The 19,614-nt window shown below is 43.8% G+C and overlaps 1 protein-coding gene across 1 annotated transcript in view; it reads right to left on the bottom strand.

Moving 5' to 3' along the window:
* Nucleotides 1-600: 600 nt before the first annotated feature.
* Nucleotides 601-19,614, bottom strand: part of LOC146196713 (transmembrane protein 120A-A) — a 31,035-nt gene continuing 12,021 nt past the window's right edge. The window contains exons 3-11 of the mRNA XM_084598482.1: nucleotides 19,223-19,279; nucleotides 19,029-19,121; nucleotides 18,129-18,218; nucleotides 17,916-17,981; nucleotides 17,141-17,202; nucleotides 16,450-16,542; nucleotides 13,502-13,566; nucleotides 11,943-12,011; nucleotides 601-4,049 (exon numbers count right to left, since the gene is read on the bottom strand). Coding sequence (XP_084454608.1) covers nucleotides 3,909-4,049; nucleotides 11,943-12,011; nucleotides 13,502-13,566; nucleotides 16,450-16,542; nucleotides 17,141-17,202; nucleotides 17,916-17,981; nucleotides 18,129-18,218; nucleotides 19,029-19,121; nucleotides 19,223-19,279 — 736 coding nt within the window. The 3' untranslated portion in view covers nucleotides 601-3,908. The remainder of the gene's footprint in view (nucleotides 4,050-11,942; nucleotides 12,012-13,501; nucleotides 13,567-16,449; nucleotides 16,543-17,140; nucleotides 17,203-17,915; nucleotides 17,982-18,128; nucleotides 18,219-19,028; nucleotides 19,122-19,222; nucleotides 19,280-19,614) is intronic.

The following is a 19,614-nucleotide window of genomic DNA, read 5'->3' on the forward strand; positions in this document are numbered from 1 at the left end:
TTTATGCGGCACTGCTGAAGCCTAGGCAACTGTGTACCAATATGAAGAAAGTAACTGCAAACATTTATCCTCAAACACAAAAGCAAAATGATAAGATCTTAGCCGGAGGAAGCTCAGTGCTAGAGCAGGTAAATTTTACTTCAAAGGTAGATTGTTCATCAACCTCTTTTTTGCATTTCCTCTTTACAAGCTAATACACTTGCATTAGTATTTCAATCCTCCTGTTCACGGTTCATTTGTAGCCAATAGGACATCTCTGCACAATTGTTTACAATAGCTTTCTGTTGGTATGTGGCATAGAGATGGTTGACAATTGCCCATCTAGGACTATGCAAGAAGTACACGCAGCAAGTACTGCAACCGTTGCAACAGGGTGCGTGAAATGAGATCCGCTGCCTCACTGTGCAAAAAACATCTACTTACATCCTTTAAACTGTTACTTCCGTGCTACTCAAATGAAAAGCCAGGGTTTTTTGACAGCCCCTCTTACTGGTCATGAAACCCCCCGGTTTGGAGCAAGCGCAGAGCTGGCCATTATTAAAACCACTTGCATATATTTGCCTTAGCACAGGAATATCTGTCAGCTTAATAAATCATCAGTTTTATAAAGTTAAGCTTTAATTTGCATGTATTTAGGTAATGCACTTTTTTGTTTTGCATACAAGAGGCATAACACAGGAAACAAGTTAGTGGTGCTTTTGCATGAAGTCTATAGAAGAACGAAAGAAATCTGCCTTCAATAGTCACTATAGGCAATGTAGAGTTCCACCATAGCATGACGTAGAAGTTTTACAACTCTTAGGAAAGTGTCACAAGACCCTGGTAAAGTCAGGGAGGTGCTCGAACCACGCAGTACATAACCCCCATAATATGTTTTGTTACTGGTAACATACCGAAATGCTTCCATAGGTCCGCAACAGTGTAAGCTTGATTTGCAGGGTCAATAATCACTTCTTAAATCAATACAGTGGCACTTGAAGTAGCATGAATCCACTTTTGACTGCTGAGAGACCTCACATCTAATTTTTATTGCTTTGCTTCTCAGGCCTCCATGTCCACTCCAAAAAACATTAAAAAATTGTGGCAGAATCCCTGCACAGCAGCTGTAAATAGCAGGCTGGCACTTGCTACAGTTTAAGAGGAGTGGTTTATAATGATACAAAAAGCTTTGGTTACAAGTGCTGATGAATGTTATAACTACTTTCTTTTTCCAGTTTGTACATGCCAGCTTTCAAAACTCATGCTTCACTGTACATTGCCGAGTGATCAGATAAAAGTAACACAGTGAACTGCTTGAACACTGTTCGCTGCTGTTATGCTGCGGGTGTTGCAGCAACGAGTTTAATAAAATTTTGACATATCATGTTGCCCATGTTTCTTGAGTGATTGATTAGGCACTGATGAAACAGTTCAAAACGTGTGACTGTATATTGGCGTAGCACAACGAGTCAATTTCAGAGCTAAGGATCTAGCATTTTCTGTTTTCTTTGTGGCACCGCTACTAGAACGAGAATTAACAGCTGATAATGTTCACTGAGCAGGACAAAAACAACAGAATGCCTTTCGGACTACAATGCATCTCACACCAGCGCGCTTCAGAAATCTCACTAAAATCAGTAGGCTTCATCAAGACAAGGTAATTGCTTTGATCGTCGATATCGTTTAATAGAGCATGAAAACACTCACTGAACAGGCACAAGAGTGTAGATTATGGAATAGTTAGACCAAGACACCTGTTTGTCAGCACACGTGAAAGAAAGGCATAACACCTGCTTTACAATTAGATATGCAACTATGAGCAACCACCGTCACATGCTTTTCCAGCTGGGCAACAAGAACAATTAGTAACAGTTTAGTTTCTATTTCTAGCGTCACGACTAATTTTGATGTCACCTAACAAGCAACAACCTTGCAAAGCTCCACGGGAACAAATTTTCGGCACTAAATTATGCGCCTAAAATATGTCATGTAATGCAATTAATTTGAAACATCAAGGGTACTACACCATCAAGATGGTACCAACATGGAAAACAAAAGCAAGAGGGGTGAAAAAAAAGTATAATGGTTGTAAACTACTTTTCACCTGACACACTAACCAGCCATCATTGATGTAGCAAGCATAAAGTGATAAAAAAAAATGGTTTTTAAGACCTACCAATAAGGAATCACACTCTTCTAGCTATACACACTGGAGAAAAATTTGTGACGTCATCAGGCAAACAAAGAAAATGCCAAGAGTGACAGCTTTGGCAGCTTACAATGAAATAATAATCCTTAAATGGCTACTCATTAATTGCTCAGGCCGCAGACAAACAGGAGTGTCAAATGGGTAAGTTTCAGCTTCTTAGGGTAGACAAACACATTCAAAGTGGCCAACACAATAGTCACAATACTAAAGTATCCTTAAAGTACCAGATGAAACAATTCAGAACGGTACATCTGTTGAACAGAGTCCCATTTACACACTTCACACAGCACTGCATGTTACGCAGCTGCACTTTTGAATCATGCTTGCATATGCTTTGAATATGAAGAATAAACTGTAAGACTGAAGGAAATATATTGAAGCGGCAGAAGGCAAGATATATACATGCGTGCATAACCACACACACTCGTTTGGGCTGATGCTCTGTACACGAGCTGACATTAAAAACATGTCCGCAAGAGGGAGCACTACATAAAAGCAGACACATGAGGTGGCTACTAGCAGAAAAAGTAACTGCATTCTGAGCACTATGGTTGCACAAAAAAAAAAAAAAAAAAGGAGCAAATTGAAATGCCAAAGTGCTTTTACTGCAGAGAATTATTAAAAAATAGAGGGAACAATGCACGCTACTTGGCAACCTGTCCAGTTTACATTCGGAAACAACGCAAGCTTGTAACTAGACTCGAATTTTCTGCTACGCATTTCTGACATTATTGACTTCAATTAAGGCATCGTGGTATAGTTTTTAAGCACGCGTCTGAGGCTTTCTTACGAAAATAATTGCATGCTTTGCACAGGGCTTTCAATAGCTGTGCTGGTGCCATCATACATGACTGTACAAAAGCAGTCACTGAACATGAACAGTACACACAAATGGCGCAGGATGCCGCTTAAACTTTACATTAAAAGACAGCTTACAACCAGCCACCAAAACAATGCACTTGAAGCTTGGAGCAAAGTAACGAGTGGAGTGGCTGACAGCACAAGAACAAGAACCTTACGTCGATGAACTAATAAAGTATATTGCCTTTTGTACCACACACCAGGATATGAGCACGCAGCATTTCGCATTTTTCCACACCTTCAACCACACTGTCGCTGGCATATTCAGACACTCTTGACTTGTGCGCCCCTCATCTTTCTCACAGAGAGAGTCATGGCAACCCAAGAAGGGAAAAACCACTATGAATATAGCCCGGATAACCAGACACAGAGAACCTCCTACTAATACAGAGAGTTAAAAGTGAAGGTGAACGAGAGACTTCGATGAGGGACTACTGTGAGGCAAATTCGGAGCGATCTCCTACGTGCTAACACACAATAACTTGTCACACCAACACACACTTCACAGGATGCATACATGTGGAGATCATGCCAACACACCGAGAGCTTAATAATGAAAAATTAAAATGGTTCTTTGTGCGAGTACTAGAAGACATGCTACAGTGTCTGACCAATGCCAGGCACAACAAATCCAAGAACACCATCTACGAAGCAAAATCCTAGGTCTGCCTCCTCTTCATTGGGGAGCAGTCTGACTAGGGTGGTTGCATTTTCCTCACCGCCCACACACTCGCACGCTTTGCAGGCGAGCCAACAAACAGACGCCTGCAGTCTTAGTCAATACAACACACGTGCAAGCGGTGTCTATGACAGAAGGTCGCAGCACGGATAGAGTTGCAGTGCTTGGACAAATTTGACCCTACTCAATGTGGTCATGGCTTTTCTTCTTCTGTATCCGACGAATTACTGTGCGGCCACTGAGCTTGTGGAAGATCACGAGCGAGGTGGTCGAGATGTTGCCCAAAAAGAGGATGAAGAAGATTGCAGCTGATACAAACACCTGGCATGCCCATGCAAGGAGAAAAGGAGATGAAGTATTGTCAGAACTCATCGAGACATTCAATGCACGCACGCACGCACAAAATAATTTGTATCGATACCCCTTCATCTTGTTGTTTCGCCATGCGCCAATCGACAGCTGGAATATTTCCATGCCAGCTTGCTACGTCTCAGACCATTTGTACAAAAGCCCTCTGCATCACGCTGCACATTGAGCCCCATCATTCATGAATTAAAACAACACTGGAATGCAGTGAATCCCACTATCTAAACGTACACCAGCCAGCCTTTGATGTGAAAGACTTCAAAACATAAGGGCCCAGGAAGATCAAAGTGAAAATTGGTACGTATAACTAGTAAGGACGGTATTGTGGAAGCATCAACAATGTAGACATATCGAAGTGGGTGCAGATCAACCTCGACACATATTTTTTCTTCAGAAGACGACTAACACTGCCATTTTGGATTGCACTGTTTACATAGCAACACCCGCTAGTTTTAAGTCAAATGCAACAACCGGTTTCTGCCTTTTAATTATTTAATATTATTTACAGCTCAAGTTTCTCAGTCTCCATTTCTACACTAATTACTGAAGCAATGGCATACAGTTTAAGCCAAGACGATATCAAAGGAAAAATGAGTCAGTTGTCATCGCAAACGTATCAGTGCCCTATTTGGGACTCCAACCTACCAACGTGTCCGAAAACGACATGTCATCACAAGTAGACATTTCAAGAATGTGAGCCCTAATCGTACTGGAGATCAGTTATTCTTCAGGTAAATATAGACAGCTGTTAACATGAAAAATCAGGCCTTAAAAAAGTAGTGCCAGTGGCATCATCATCTACCAGGATCAGCCAGTGCACACGGCTCACGATGTCATGTCTACTCTAAAACGTAAATAAAAGGCTTTGTGAATTTGGCTGCTCTCAGTGGTTGACGCAAACTCCATAATTTACACTGCCGTTTAGTGCGCAGGTTTTCGGCAGCATAGCAGTGATAATGACTGCGATAGTGTCCGAGAGCCATGACAGAAGTCGAAGACTCGCATCACTGCAAAGCATGGTTCAGAGTGCTAAAAGAGAAGACCAACCAATTTATGCAGCATGTTCTCCTACTGCAAAATTGGCTTGTTTACACAATGCCTGCTTACCAATGCAAGCAGTGAGAGCCATCAGAAGGTGCTTCGAGCAAACATTAGATCAATTTGTTGCCAATTCTGACTGCATCCCTTTACTCCCTGAATTTTTTTTTTTTATAGTTCAAGCAGGTCTTTTATGCAAGTTGCTTGCAAACATTCAAAAGCAAGACAGACACATCGATGACCAAACCGCAGAGTACATGGCGGCGCTTCTTCAAAGAAAGCCGGTGTCTGCAAGTAGCCCACATGAGAGAAGGGAAATGTATATCCATCCATGAAGTATTTAACAAGAATGGGCAGAAAAAAGCCACGAGATGCCAATTTCACTGAAAATGAAAATTCTTATGCCAGCAAAAACAACATGACTGCAGTGAAAAAATAACGCTACAACAAAACTGTTCAGTAGCCAGCCTAATGGGACAAGGAAACCACCCTGATATCAACACATGCATAAGTACATACAGTCAAACCTCGTTACAACGAAGTCTCATTTTGCGGGGAAATTTGTTCGTTATATCCGATATTCGCTGTAAAGGTACACACAAATTCCTACAAAAAAAAATTCTGTTCATAAACCCAAGTAAAGGCTGCCCTAAAATGGAAAGCACAGAGCTGAAAAAAAAGCATTTTTTTTTTCTTTAAAGCATGGTATAAGCACGCGAAACCTTACCTTTCATTTTGCACTGCCAAGCAAAAATGAGCACACAAATCGGGATTTAGGCCACGCAGAACTGATTTATTAAAAAAAACGACGTAATCTTCATTTGGCGGCACTTCACACTATTCGATAGAATAAATTTCTCAACGAAATCGACACTGTGCAGCGCTTTCCCAATGTCAGCTGATTTGGCCACAGGTAGGTTCTCAAGGTACCTTCTCAATTTCCTCGCCATATCGGCGGCCTCGGTGCTGCTGAGAGCTCGCTCTTCGCCTTCTTCACTCTCATCGCTGCTCGTACCATCATCTGTAGGAAGCAGCTGATCGACAATTTCTTGGTCGGTCAATTCGGGCGCCACAGCCAAGTTGTCATCGGCAGCAATAAAGTTCTCGAACGTAACATTCGGAACCGCCAGTTGACGCCATGTCGTCTCGTCGAAACTGTCCGCTTCACGTTCAAAATCGGGTGCGTCGTTGGGCTCAGTCTCGCTGGTGGATGGGGCTAGGCCAGCATCAACAAAACAATTTCTTATTGTCGACTGTGCCACTTCGTTCCATGCACCGTACAGCATGTCCAGCGTAGTTTTGAGGTTTATGGCCATTGATAAGCCCCTGTCTATGTCAAATACAAGCTGCGTAACCAATCGCTTTCGGTAGCAGCATTTTAGTGAGCGAATGATGCCCCTGTCTAATGGCTGCAGCACTGAGGTCGAGTTTGGCGGCAAAAAAACTAGGCGGACCGCTTCAAGTGGTACAGACACCTTATGGGCAGAGCAGTTGTCCAATATAAGGAGCACTTTCCTGCGCTGCGCTGCCATGTCTTTGTTGAAGGCCTTCAGCCATGCTTCAAAGAGTGACGACGTCATCCACGCCTTTTTGTTCGCGCGATAGTCCGCTTAGACATTCCGGGCGTTGCGCAGGCACCTGGGGTGAGCAGATTTACCAATAACAGTTTGCCGCCTTTTATCCGACCCATCCATGTTGACACAAACAACAACGGTGACGCGGTCTTTGCTTTTCTTGCCTCCTCGGCACAGTTCGTTTTTCGCAACGAGTGACCTTTCCGGGAGCAGCTTAAAAAAAAGCGCAGTCGTCCACGTTGTAGATATCGTGCATCTCGTAGCCATCCAGTTGCATGCGGAAGCTTTCTGCCCACTTCTCGCAGTTCTCTACATCGACGGCTGCTTCTTCGCCCGACAAGGTGTGGCAAACAATCTGGTGGCGGTCTTTAAATCGCTGCAGCCAGCCACTGCTTGCATAGAAGTCATCGTGGCCTAAGACGCAAGCGAGACTTCTTGCCTTCATTTGAAGCACGGCACCAGACACAGGCAGGTTGCGCGCTCTAACGTCCTTGAACCACGCGAACAAGGCATCTTCAACATCCTGGTGGTGACAATACCTGACGCGCTTCCTGTCGTTCTTCACGACGCCTGCAGAGTGCACGTTTTCTATCTTCTGCCTTGCGCTCAGTATGGTTGACAGAGTGCTAGGCGCAACGCCGAAGTCTGCGGCAATCTCTTTCTTCTTGCGCCCGCTGTCGACCGCCCTGAATATTTTTATCCTTGTTTCAAGAGAAACTGCTTTGCGTTTTGGCGCCGCCATGCTGCAAGACGACAGCGCGACCTCGAGGAAAGTGAGCACATGCGCGGGTCGGCAAAAAGTAGGGGCAGGGGCATGCGGGCGGTGGTTCGGTCGATCACGTGCAGGTCACATGCCAGGCAGCCGTTGATGCTAGATTCACTCGCGGTTCTAGATGGCGTGGCGTGCGAAAGCGCGGATGATTCAAACACATTTTAGGTGGAGGCGACGCGGGCGGTGGTTCGATCACGTGCCGGTCACATGCCAGGCAGCCATTGATGCTAGATTCATTCGCGGTCCCTAGATGGCGTGGCGTGCGAAAGCGCGGGTGATTCAAACACATTTTAGGTGGAGGCGATTGATAAAACCGAAATTTAGAGTTTTGAAAAAATTTTTTTTTTTTGCTTCTTTGCAGATTTTGAGTCGTGTGAATACAAAACATGCTTCGTTATAACCGATTTAGTGTCAAATTTTCAGTTTTTCATTTCGTTATACAGATAGAACTCCCATAGAAATAAAGCACAGCCAACCAAACTTTGCTTTTACTTCGTTATATCCGATAATTCGCTGTATCCGTGTTCGTTATAACGAGGTTCGACTGTACATAGCCACTAATATATGCAGTAATGTTTAATAAGAAACACAACAATGCGTGGCAAATGCAGAAACCCCCGATTAGTTTTAAGTGCACTGGTGAGGTTTTCTTGGCATGCTGCTTCATCACAAGGGGCCATTTTGACTGCCTCTCTAATCCTAGCCCAAGTAACATGAAAATGACCCGAAATGCATTAGCTCCTTTGAAAGCTGCAACAAATACTGTCATACACAGCACCAATTTATGCATTAGACAGGGGAAAAAATAAAGAAAATTAGGGGACACCCGAGCTTCACCAGTATATTTTTCCCACCGAATTGCACTTCGATCATTCAGCCACTGGATCAAAAACTCATCCGAAGCGTGAGGTGCGCTTATCGGGAGAGGCTGATTCAGTGGATTCTCGAAACTGGCAGGCAGACAATGGTGGGCCTATTCATGGCTCTTCAGATGATGGCTGCTGCATGGAACATAGCCCGGTCCACCTTGATCTACAACTGCTTCCAGAACGCCGAGTTTGTTGACCAGGAGGCGACCAGCACAGATACAGCCGCGGCAGATGACACTCCATCATCGCAGACTCTGGGGATCGGTACGGCCTGGAAATCCCTTCAGAATGCAGGAAACGTTCCTGGCGATATCGAGTTGGACAATTGCCTCAACGCTGACACAGATGTGCTTGTCTACGAAGAGCTAAGAAATGAGGACATCATTAAAAGTGTTGGGCAGCAGGAAGAGCCGCCGTCCGATGCTGAAGACGATTCCACCCAGGATTTACCCACCTTGGCAACCTCGTCGCAGGTGATGGATGCCTTCGTTCCTGGGCTCTCACGGTGACGACATTGCGATAGTTCTCTTAACAGAGTGTTAGAGTCGCGTGACGCAGCTGCTGGCAGTGAAATGAAGTTGTCTATAAATTTTCAACAACGAAATTCCACGCCAACAAAATTTTTCGTACGCCCCGCCGATTTCATTGTCGCGGGATTCAACTGTACAATTATCCGCACTTTGCTGTGCTTACTGCTTACTACTAGCACACTTGTCACCCTTTATAGCGTGCGTTTTGCCAGGCAGCATTTGGTAGAATAGGGCCGTTTCATCGCGTTATAAACGTTCCTTTCAGCATACCTTGATACATGGGCCAAGTTTGTTGACAGCCACATACTGACGTCTCCGTCATTTCCTGCTGCCGATTCGCCATCGATACACTTGAAAATTATCCCGTGGCAGAGCTTGAAGCGATGGAGCCAGCTGTTTTCATGGAAAAAGCTGGGAAGTTCAGGAGGAATGCAAGGTCTTTTGCCTTGGACAACATCAGCGGCCCACTGATAGGCACAGTGTATGCCCGAGCTTCTTCAGTGTCTGCATATGTGGCCTTCCGTAGGCGTTTCCTCATAACCTTGATACATGGGCCAAGTTTGTTGACAGCCACATACTGACGTCTCCGTCATTTCCTGCTGCCGATTCGCCATCGATACACTTGAAAATTATCCCGTGGCAGAGCTTGAAGCGATGGAGCCAGCTGTTTTCATGGAAAAAGCTGGGAAGTTCAGGAGGAATGCAAGGTTTTTTGCCTTGGACAACATCAGCGGCCCACTGATAGGCACAGTGTATGCCCGAGCTTCTTCAGTGTCTGCATATGTGGCCTTCCGTAGGCGTTTCCTCATAGCGGAGTCCGTGGCGGCACTGTTGTAGATTTTACCTTTCTCTTTCAGTGTTGTGGATATTGTTAACTTTGACAAACCATACTTTTTAACCAGTTTGCGATTCTTTGTGCCTTAAAAAAGATCTTTCAATATCGAAAGATTTGTGGCCAAGTCCAAAGCTTTAAGCTTCACTGTCAAAGTAGACGCTGGCGAATCTGCCATCTTGAATACAGGCTTCACACCACTAGGAAACAAACAACGCACCAGCACAACCGCAAGCAAGAAAAACGAGTAAACGACTGTGCACTGCGCCACTGTCAGTCATGTGAGACGCAGGGATGGAGGAAAGGGGTGAGGAGGAAGGGAAGGCAGGCTCGACAGCCCATGATTGCATGCTACATTGTCGATTGGTAGCAAACTTGACCATTGCTCTGACGTTGGTGCTGGCAAATGGGGTTCCGTGGCGAATGAGATGTTACTCTCGGTCCTTTCCTTCGACCTGCATGCTCACGTGTGCTGGGTTCGGCTAGCTTTCCTTTTCCCCCTTTTTTCTTACGTTTTGGTGCTTTCTTTGCCCTGTCGCCGCTCCTTGCCACCATCTTAGATGCCGCGAAAGATAACCCGGGAAGTTGCTTGCCGCGTTTGGGCCCCTCCTCGGAAGCCGCTTGCTGCATCTGCGCCACCCCTCATGCCTCGGGTGAGATGCCGCAGGGGAATCGGGAATGCCGATTGTCGCGGCTTGCAGAGCACAGGATCGACGGATCTCGGCATGTGGAAAGTGGTCCGCGGCACCAAGGTGTTCACTGTAGCCAGTCGGCTAGTCTCACAGATGTTTGTTGTAGCAAAGACAGAGCGCCATAGCCCTAATGTATATTATGACGGTCGCACCGAACTTGTTCATGATAACCGTGCGTTCGCTTAAGTGGGGCCGTTATAAGTGGGCATGACTGTACAACATTGCAGTGAATAAGATTAGGCACAGGCTAGAAGCAAAAATATGACGTGCTAAATCTAGAGGTGCATGCTCTGCTGGCGTGCTGGCAGTGCGCCAGTAACCTTTAGTGATACTGGTTAGCTTTACCGCATGACAAGCGTATCGAGTGCTGGCTTTCCCCCATGAAAGCAGTGCTAGATGAAGAATGGCACCGAGAAGGCTGCCGCCAATCACATTTTACATTGCTCACACCGCACAGTTTTATGATGCCTTGAAGCACCCATCGTGGTCACTAGATACTTGTGACTGCGTCCGACAATGACAATGCTTCGCACGCAAGAGGCAATTGTATGTACCATTAAATATCGCAGACGTTTCGTTTACGAAACTATTGAGACACGTGAAGGGGATTCTTCGACCCTTCGACAAAAGCAATACAGTCAAACCTAGATATAACGAACACGCATATTACGAATTATTGAATATATCGAACTCGTCCGAAATTATTTTGTCAAACGTATTTTTAACTTCCCATAGCGCTTGCTGCATTGCTGCAGAAGCGCTTGATGCATTGGATTTACTGCGCCACCACTGCAGTGCTATTGAGAGCAGTGGGTTTGCCCTTGCTGAGTGTTTGCAAACTGTGGAACAGGGCGTGATACGGAACGCGATCAACACAAAAAAGCAGGCCGCGATAACGCAGTTCTTTGCGCGTAAATAAATGGACGTGACCAAGTAGGCACCCTCCGAGTTGCTGTGCCTTCTCCGATTGAATTTCGTTGCTCTTGAGTGTATTTTTTATGAAATTTTATATTACGAATAATGGATAGAGCGAACTATTTCCAGATTTTTAACTGTTCGTTATAATGAGGTTTCACTGTAATTAGATATATGCAGGACAGACTGTGTTATATATTTATCCTCAGGACCAGAGTTGTTACAGAGGGGAGTGGTTGCTAAGTACTACAAGTTAATACAAAAGAATAAATGCAGTAAAATGTTATACAAACATGTTTCAACTAATTATAGAATGCTAGCTAAAGAATTGCTAAATGTTGGTTAACATTAACTAACTCAACTCCAGTGGGAAGGTGGTTTCACTATCTGAGATATAAGAGGAATAAATCACTGAAAAAAAATGTTTGTTGCAACAACTGATACTGACTGTGAATGTGATCAATGTGATAAGAATGATACATAGTGGTTCTTTAATTCGCCATAAAGTACAGGATGGCAAAAAGCTTCTGAAATAAAGTTAAGCTCAAAATTTTAGGTCGAGACTATAGACAGAAGTTCAAGGTTGCTTTTCATGGCTGAGTTGTTTAAACGAAAAACATGCTTACCTGCCACTCATTGCACTCAGGAAGAAGACTGAGCTGATACAATGTGTAAGCATTGTATAACTGGAACATCTGTGAGCAAAGAAATTCCATACAAAATTAGTACGGGAATAATAGCAAAGTAATGACTTTTTTTTTTTTAAACACACAGCATGATATAACAAGCCGGAGGGGAAAACAGCCCCCCAGTCAAGCCCGCACAAAACAGCCACACAAATGGCAGCAGGTACACTCAACAACAAATTCTTCTGGAAACGGAACAGAAGCTGCAGAGCTGGAATGCACCCTGTCTACCTACGCAGCAGAATGCAGTCTCTGCTTGCAGTTATCAATTTTCTTGTAAAATTTAGTATGGTATACTAAATTCGTAGTGTGGTATACTAAATTCACATTCGTGCGAAAGTGGAAGAATTCGCTCTTCAGCTCGGCATCGAAGGATTCACCTGCAGCGAAGAATGGCTCACTAGGTTTAAGGTACGAAATGGCCTGGTTGTTTCGTGCCATTTCAGGGGAAGCTACCGCTGCCGACGCGACGGCACGTGGAGAGGCGAGCAAAACGGCTCTCCGAAATTATGCAGCAAAACGATCCAGAGGAGATGAGACAGCACTGTTTATCAAGTTGCTTCCTTCTTAGTCCCTTCAAAGGAGAGAAGTGCACCGGGGGAAGCTTAGTAAGGACAGGCTGACCGCCCTCATTGGCGCTAACAGGACAGGAAACGACAAATTAAAGCTGGTAGTGATCGGTAAATCTAAGCCTCCGCGGTGCTTCAAGAACGTCGCGACCTTGCCCGTTTCTTATCAAGCCAACGGCAAGGCACAGATGATTCAGGCCATTTTTAGTGAATCGATTTATTCCGAGGATGCCCGTCTCATGCTGCAGAAGGCTTTGTTCCTCGTTGACAACTGCCCTGGACATGGAACTGTGCCGGGCCTCACGTCCATACAGCTGGAGAAGTTTGAAGGAAAAAGTATTTGCTTGCTTTTGAGAATAAACTTTGTGCTCATTTGTGTACAGTTTTCTTTATTGCCTAAATACTGCTTCTACAGAGACTGCCGACTGCGCGCACTCTTGCCGCGTTGGGACCAAGCTGCGTGCATGCACTAACGTCGACCGGGAGCGGTCCACCCATTCAAAATGTATTCTCTCTCTCTCTCTCTCTAAACGGAACTCCTGATAAATGGAATATATTTTCCTAGTCCCTTGAGGTTCCATTTAATGAGAGTCCACTGTATGTAGACAAAAAACTGATTTCATACTATGTATAAACGAATGTTGTGAACATCCTCTAATACTTCTTTCCGCAGAATAACACAGTTAGACATGCCACTTTTGTAGCCCTTCCTCCACTGCCAAGAAAAGTTGGTTAGTATAGCGTCAGTTCATGAAGACCTTAAGTGTCTCCATTCAGCTACAAAGGTTTATACATCCTGCCCCAATCAGAGTTATTGGTATGATGCTACAAAAATGGCAGCGTACAGTGAGGTGTTTTATTAAAAATAGCTGCAAAGAATTTTATTATGCGACATAAGAAAGGCACAAAAAAGCATAAGAATGCACTCACATATGCAAAGTATAAAAATGGGAGGAGGAATGAGAGGCCACGCCACATCCACGATCGAAACCCATCTGTGAAAGAGAAGGGCAGAGAATATGAATTGCCATGCTCTTTACCCTTTGCACAGCCAAAAAGATAGGGCCACAGAAAGGCAATGTAGGAACAAGATAGTGCCCCGTGGTCTTCACTTCGCATTGCCTTTGCGAAATTTTCAAAAGGAAAAAACAAAAAAAAAAAGAAAACAAACAAAAAAACAAGCAGCATTCAATGACTGGCTCTTCACACTGCTGGACTACTGAACATGTTATCACATTTAGAAAGTACCGATAATATCTAAGTGACATGACAAATACACTGGAAATAGAACCAACTGATGCCTCATTCAATCCTGAAAAAAAGTGCACAAATAATGCAAAAACAGTTTACCTGTTTTAATGTAAATGTTTAATGTAAATGTGTTTAATGTAAAGACAGTTTACCTGTAACATAGCACTCTTATATAAGGTGCTACAACTTTTCTCATTATATTAACCATGCTTTCCAACAATAAATTAATAATAAACTGTCCACCCTGCATGCAGAGACTGAAGGCAACTGAGCTGCCGTACGTGCTTAAGCATACTAGAAACATGTGTTCATTCATGTGTTAGATTTGGGGTGTTCTTTTTTTCTTTCTTGAACATGAAAATCGGGTGCGAGTTAGAATCGAGGGCATGCTAGAAACAGGTAAGTACAGTATTTGTATACACTCTGCTTGTGCTTGGGCATTATACTCAAGCTTCTTGTACTATGGACTTGAGGCGCGAAGAGAATCGGGCTCAGAACCATATGCTCGCAATGAAATCCCAGCGAGGCCTAGCAAGCAACATGGGGACGATCAAAAAACTACACCAGAAAAGCCCAAATTGTCAAGGATCTGTAAAAATTAAGAATGTGCTAAACACTGAGCATTCGCCAAGCAATGACCATAAAGCTGCCAGCGCCAGGCGCTTGCACGCCACGAAAAAAGTCCAAGATGGACACGGTGATTGTAGATCCAATCATTTGGTTTGTGAAATACGTACCTAACTATAGAGTGAATTGGCAAACAAATGCCGGGAGAATGAGGCGCTCGTTACGGCTAATTAAAAGATACTTACAAAAGGAGCCAACAGCAATTGACAAGAAGGAAAGCCTAGGACATTTCTTTGCACTGATCAAGGTGAAATAATAATTTAATCACGGAGGTAAACGATTATGAAGTAGAAAAGGAAACAGCCATGTTCTGCCAGTGGGGTCCAAACCTGTTCTCCCCACATACTTTCCAATCGTTTACATCTATGATTTACAATATTATTTCTCCTTGAACAACATAAGAAAAATCGAAAAAATTAAAAATGCCCTCAGCTTTCCTTGGTGTGAGTGGCTGTTGGCTCCCTCTGTACATGGAGAGCAAAATAAGACAAGAAAAATATCCGCCACAGAATCACTGAAGACACCAGTGTACATGTGTAAATAGTGTTTTTATAGAGCAACGCTTTCTATACACATTTTCTGGGTTGCATCCTCCTGTAAGGCGATAGGTGAACATATCGATGCCTTTGTATACAGTAAGTAATTCCTGCTATTTTGTATGCAGATGGTACACAGTTTGGAGCATGTTGAATTTAAGGCAACAAAACAGTAACACAACATTCAGCGATCAGAAGTTAGAAAATGTAAAGTCGGATTATTTGGAGCTCACAATGAAGATTGTGGAACAATTTCACTCATTATCCGACTGAAGAGGACATGTCCAGTGCTCTCTCTGACAAAAACAAATACCTCTTTATTTTTCTACTTCATATTACAAATACATATGACAGCCTTCTCATCTTCAGCAGAACTCTTTTAAATGCATGTCTCCCGTGGTTCTTACAACACCAAAGGCAAGTGCACAAGGCAAAAGTATTTCTTGTGCCCTATGGGCTTCCAAATAATTTTTCTCAATCGTAGACTGTTGAAGAACACTCAGGTAATTTGTTGCATGATAAGGGTCATATATATGCCCCAAGTAAAAAAGGCAGTCCCATGCAGTACTGGCCATCAATGGCTAGAATTCAAAAGTAGCCTGCCTACCAGATTATGAACTCACATTATACAACGCAGTAGGAAACTTGGACTAGGCATTACTGCGGAGGAAACACTGGCTGTGAATGCAGAATAGTCTTCCAGGAAAGCACAAAAATGTGCGCCGTCCATGAGGAACGCGACGTTCGGTGGCAGTCGCAGGAGGCACTCACGAATTTTCTGTTTGCGGGAGAGAGGACAGTTTTGCCTCCTAAAGATTTCTTTCTCCGCGATCGCAACACAGATACATCAATCATAAAAAGTTGAAACCAGGCAGCGACAAGTGAGCGGGTTTTTGCTCTTATTCCAAGTTTTTACAGCCTGAAATGCTAAAATGGTTTGGTTTAAAGGGTTCGACATCTCAAAGTGACTCACGACTGTGAGGGACACCGCAGTGGAGGGCTCCAGAAATTTCAACCACCTAGAGTTCTTTAATGTGCACTGACAGTGCACAGTACACGGGCGCCTTGCCTTTCACCTTTTTCGAAAAGCGGCTGCAGAAGGGATTCCATCCCGCATTTTTGGGTTCAGCAGACTAACGCCCTAACCATTGAGCCACTACAGTGGGGCGCTTTCCAAAAATAGTTAAGGCACTATGCATGAAGCATTCTGCCCTAACAACGTCACAGAACACTATCATGACATATCATCTCTTTGTTGTGCAGCACGATACTGTCGTTGCGACAGAGCCAGTCCTATTAGTCCTGTTGTGGCAAAAGAGGGTCTCTCACCGCGACAGCTCGGTCAGTCCGCTTTCGATATCCCCAAATATATAGTAATACTTGCTTTGGGAACATCTGGTTCTATGCCCCTACACCTCACGTGTTCTGACAAAGAACTGAAAAAAAAAAAAGATTTGTACTCACTGATTGTGATGTCCATGTTGTGGCCTTCACCCAGGGCTCGCAGTCTGTACAGGCATCCTTGTTGGTAATAGAACTGCCAGAACTGGATTATGCCTGTACGTAGAACATGCATGTGTTTTTTGACATTGGGTGTCAGCAATATATGACGGAAGCCGAACACCAAAACTTGGCTCCCATCTACCTTCTCGTAAATCTGTGCAAGCAAGGCTCAATGCCCAATACCGACTGCACCAATCTCCAACTTATCGAAATTGACAAAGTAAACTGCAGTGGGATGTCAAACAGAGGGTTCACAAATGTCACGATGCTGTTACATAAGAGAACCTGCAAGCCTGTTACCATGTGAGCAGGCAATGTCACAAATGGTCTCCAGCAGTCGGCGCCTTTTGCCAGCACATTGAAAGGAATACTTCACCAACGTCAGGGCTGCAGACTTCCAATACAATTTCTCTTAGCACTAACCCCTCTCTCTCTCTCTCTCTACTAAAAGAATCAACATAAACACTGGCAACAAGCATGCGCAGGCCACCATCTTTTACCGATTTGCTACGCACTGCCGCGGCTGCTCCTACAGTTTCCCTCTTATTCCCATACCTGTTTACCTACCATCTCACTGAATCTGTAATAACCATTCAGCCTTCAAGGCATTCAAATAACGCACCACAATGTATGAACAGAAGGATCTACTTACTAATGAAGCAGACGTACCAGGTAAACTGTCTTCGGAACATGCCATATATGACACCGTCCGGCCTGAAACCAGAAAGAATTTTGAAGACATTGTTGGCTCTGTTCTACACTGTTCCCATATATACAGGGTGTTTCAAGGAAGCCTTTAACAATTAAAAAAAAAAGAGGTTTCGAAATAGTAAAAATTATTTGCAGGAACAAACTCTGTTGCAAAGGACACAATATGCTGCCAAATATCTGGATAATTAACTAAATCCCACTAATTAACTTTTTACTTAGTGCAGTAGATGGCTAGCCCTAACAGTGAGTTTGAAGCTGTGAACAAGATGATGCAGTGCAGCACAAGAGCTTGATGCTGCAAATATTTCTTTTTCTATTTTGAGTCCACTATTATTTAAAATGACTGAAGGTCTTCCCTGAAAAACCATTGTATTTGCTCTTTATGCCTTTAACTTTAAACTGTAGTTGGGGTGAAGGAATACTTTTGCTTAGAACATATTGCTGATGATTATAAGAATGCATGAAAAAAAAAGCAAGAACTGTTGTCTAGTAAAGGCAGACATTAGCCTTCAAAGAGTTAAAGCGAAGAACCGCGTCCCATATAAATACGCCATCCATCATTTGAGAACAAGAAAAGGAAACAAGCGTAGGTATCAATGAGCACCGCCATCTGCAGCTACCTAAGGATAAAAAAATAATATGGCGATGTTTAAGTAACTTACGCCCTTTCTATACACACGTAGTTAAAAATGAAATGGTGACCAATTGCAGCTTACCACACAATGATGATTCCAGCTTGTGCAGTCGTTATGAAGTGATGCAACCTCCACCAACCTTTTATCCTGAAATAAAAAAATGAATCAATACGATTGACCTGTTAGATGATCGAAACTGCCAAAAACAAATAACTTGCAGCCTGAGATAAAGCAAGAAGCAACGACCACATCATTCCCTGCCAAGTACGCAAGTAGGGCGATGCGTCAACTTACTTTGAGCCGTTAACTGCCAGAATACTCTCTCGTATCGTGAGCGTACAGTAATACCACACCAGCAGGAAGTGAAGAATGGCGTCATTGACTCTGAAAACCAAATGATGTCAGCGTGAGCTATTTTTGTGTGACTAACTGAAAACAATGTCTGACAAGACATTTAACAAAATTAGACATACTATCAAGCACTACCAATGCATCCAACGATTGGGAAATAACACTACCTGGCATGGGTTCTACCAAAAAGCAAACATATAGAAGCGAGAATTGAAGGGACAGCTATAAGCTTCATTGTCGCCATCTGTTCCCAGTATGCTCATGCTGCAAAACTTCCCTACATAATGCAAGCAGAGAACGGAAACAATTTAATTGAGAAACAATAGTGGTTTGGCTTGGTTTGTGAGGTTTAACGTCCCAAAGCAGCTCAGGCTATGAGAAACGCCATTAGTAGAGGGCTCTGGAAATTTCAACCACCTGGGGTTCCTTAACGTGCACTGACATCACACAGCACACGGGTGCCTTGCTTTTAGCCTCCATCCAAGAGCGGCCGCCGTAGCCGGGATTTGAACCCGCATCCTTGGGCACAGCTGTCGAGCTCCTTAACCACTGCGCCACAGCGGCGGGGCAAGAAAGAATGATGAAATGTGGCACAGAAAGTGCAATATGAATTGAATGTTGGGGACAGTTCTCTAGGAATGCTTCCTATGAATGCAAAAACTCCAGGAACTGTGTCAGATGAATACAAAGACAGCACTACTTCCGAAATGTTCTTAACAAACGCAATGGCCAACAATGCCAGCATCAATGCACTAGACAGAGAATTCCACAAAACTTCAACATCAGGAGTGAAACTCAACTCTGGCAACGAGCTTAAGCCACATCATTTCACCGACTACTTACCTGTAGTTCATTGTTATGCACAAGATGGACACGACCAGAATGCACATGGTGACTTTCAGCTTGAACCTCTCGTATTCGTCTTTGTATCGGTACCTGGTACAAGAAATGTGCAGACCGGGTAAGCACCGACATGCACTGGTGGCAACAGCAGTGACCAACAGCAAAGTCAGACAAGTAAAAAGAGTTACACTCACTTATCTGCATCCCTGAGAAAAAGGTTGACACTCCCAAGCACAATCTGCAAGTAGAGGCTGTAAAATAAAAAACAAAAAGTAAGCCCTAACAGCCAAGAGAAACTGTTCGCCAAGCACAGCTGGTGAATAAAAATTAAAATGTCATGAATTAAGGATGACGAACAAATCGGAACTAATGCGTTCACACTGCCATAAAAATGAGCCAACGTCCACTTTTGAAGCAGCCACAAACTTTTTCAGAGAGAGAGAAATAACTTTTATTCACACCCGTCAAAAATGACAAGGAAGAAGGGCCCCCCCAAGCCACCATTTATTCACCTTAACTGTCAGCCGGAATTCCTTGGGACTCAGCAGTGGTCAAGGAAAGACCAATGACTTTGCATTGCTCTTCT

This window comes from Amblyomma maculatum, chromosome 3 (genome assembly GCF_055883805.1).
Source record: "Amblyomma maculatum isolate TAMU_Amacu chromosome 3, ASM5588380v1, whole genome shotgun sequence".
NCBI classification, from domain to species: Eukaryota; Metazoa; Arthropoda; class Arachnida; order Ixodida; family Ixodidae; genus Amblyomma; species Amblyomma maculatum.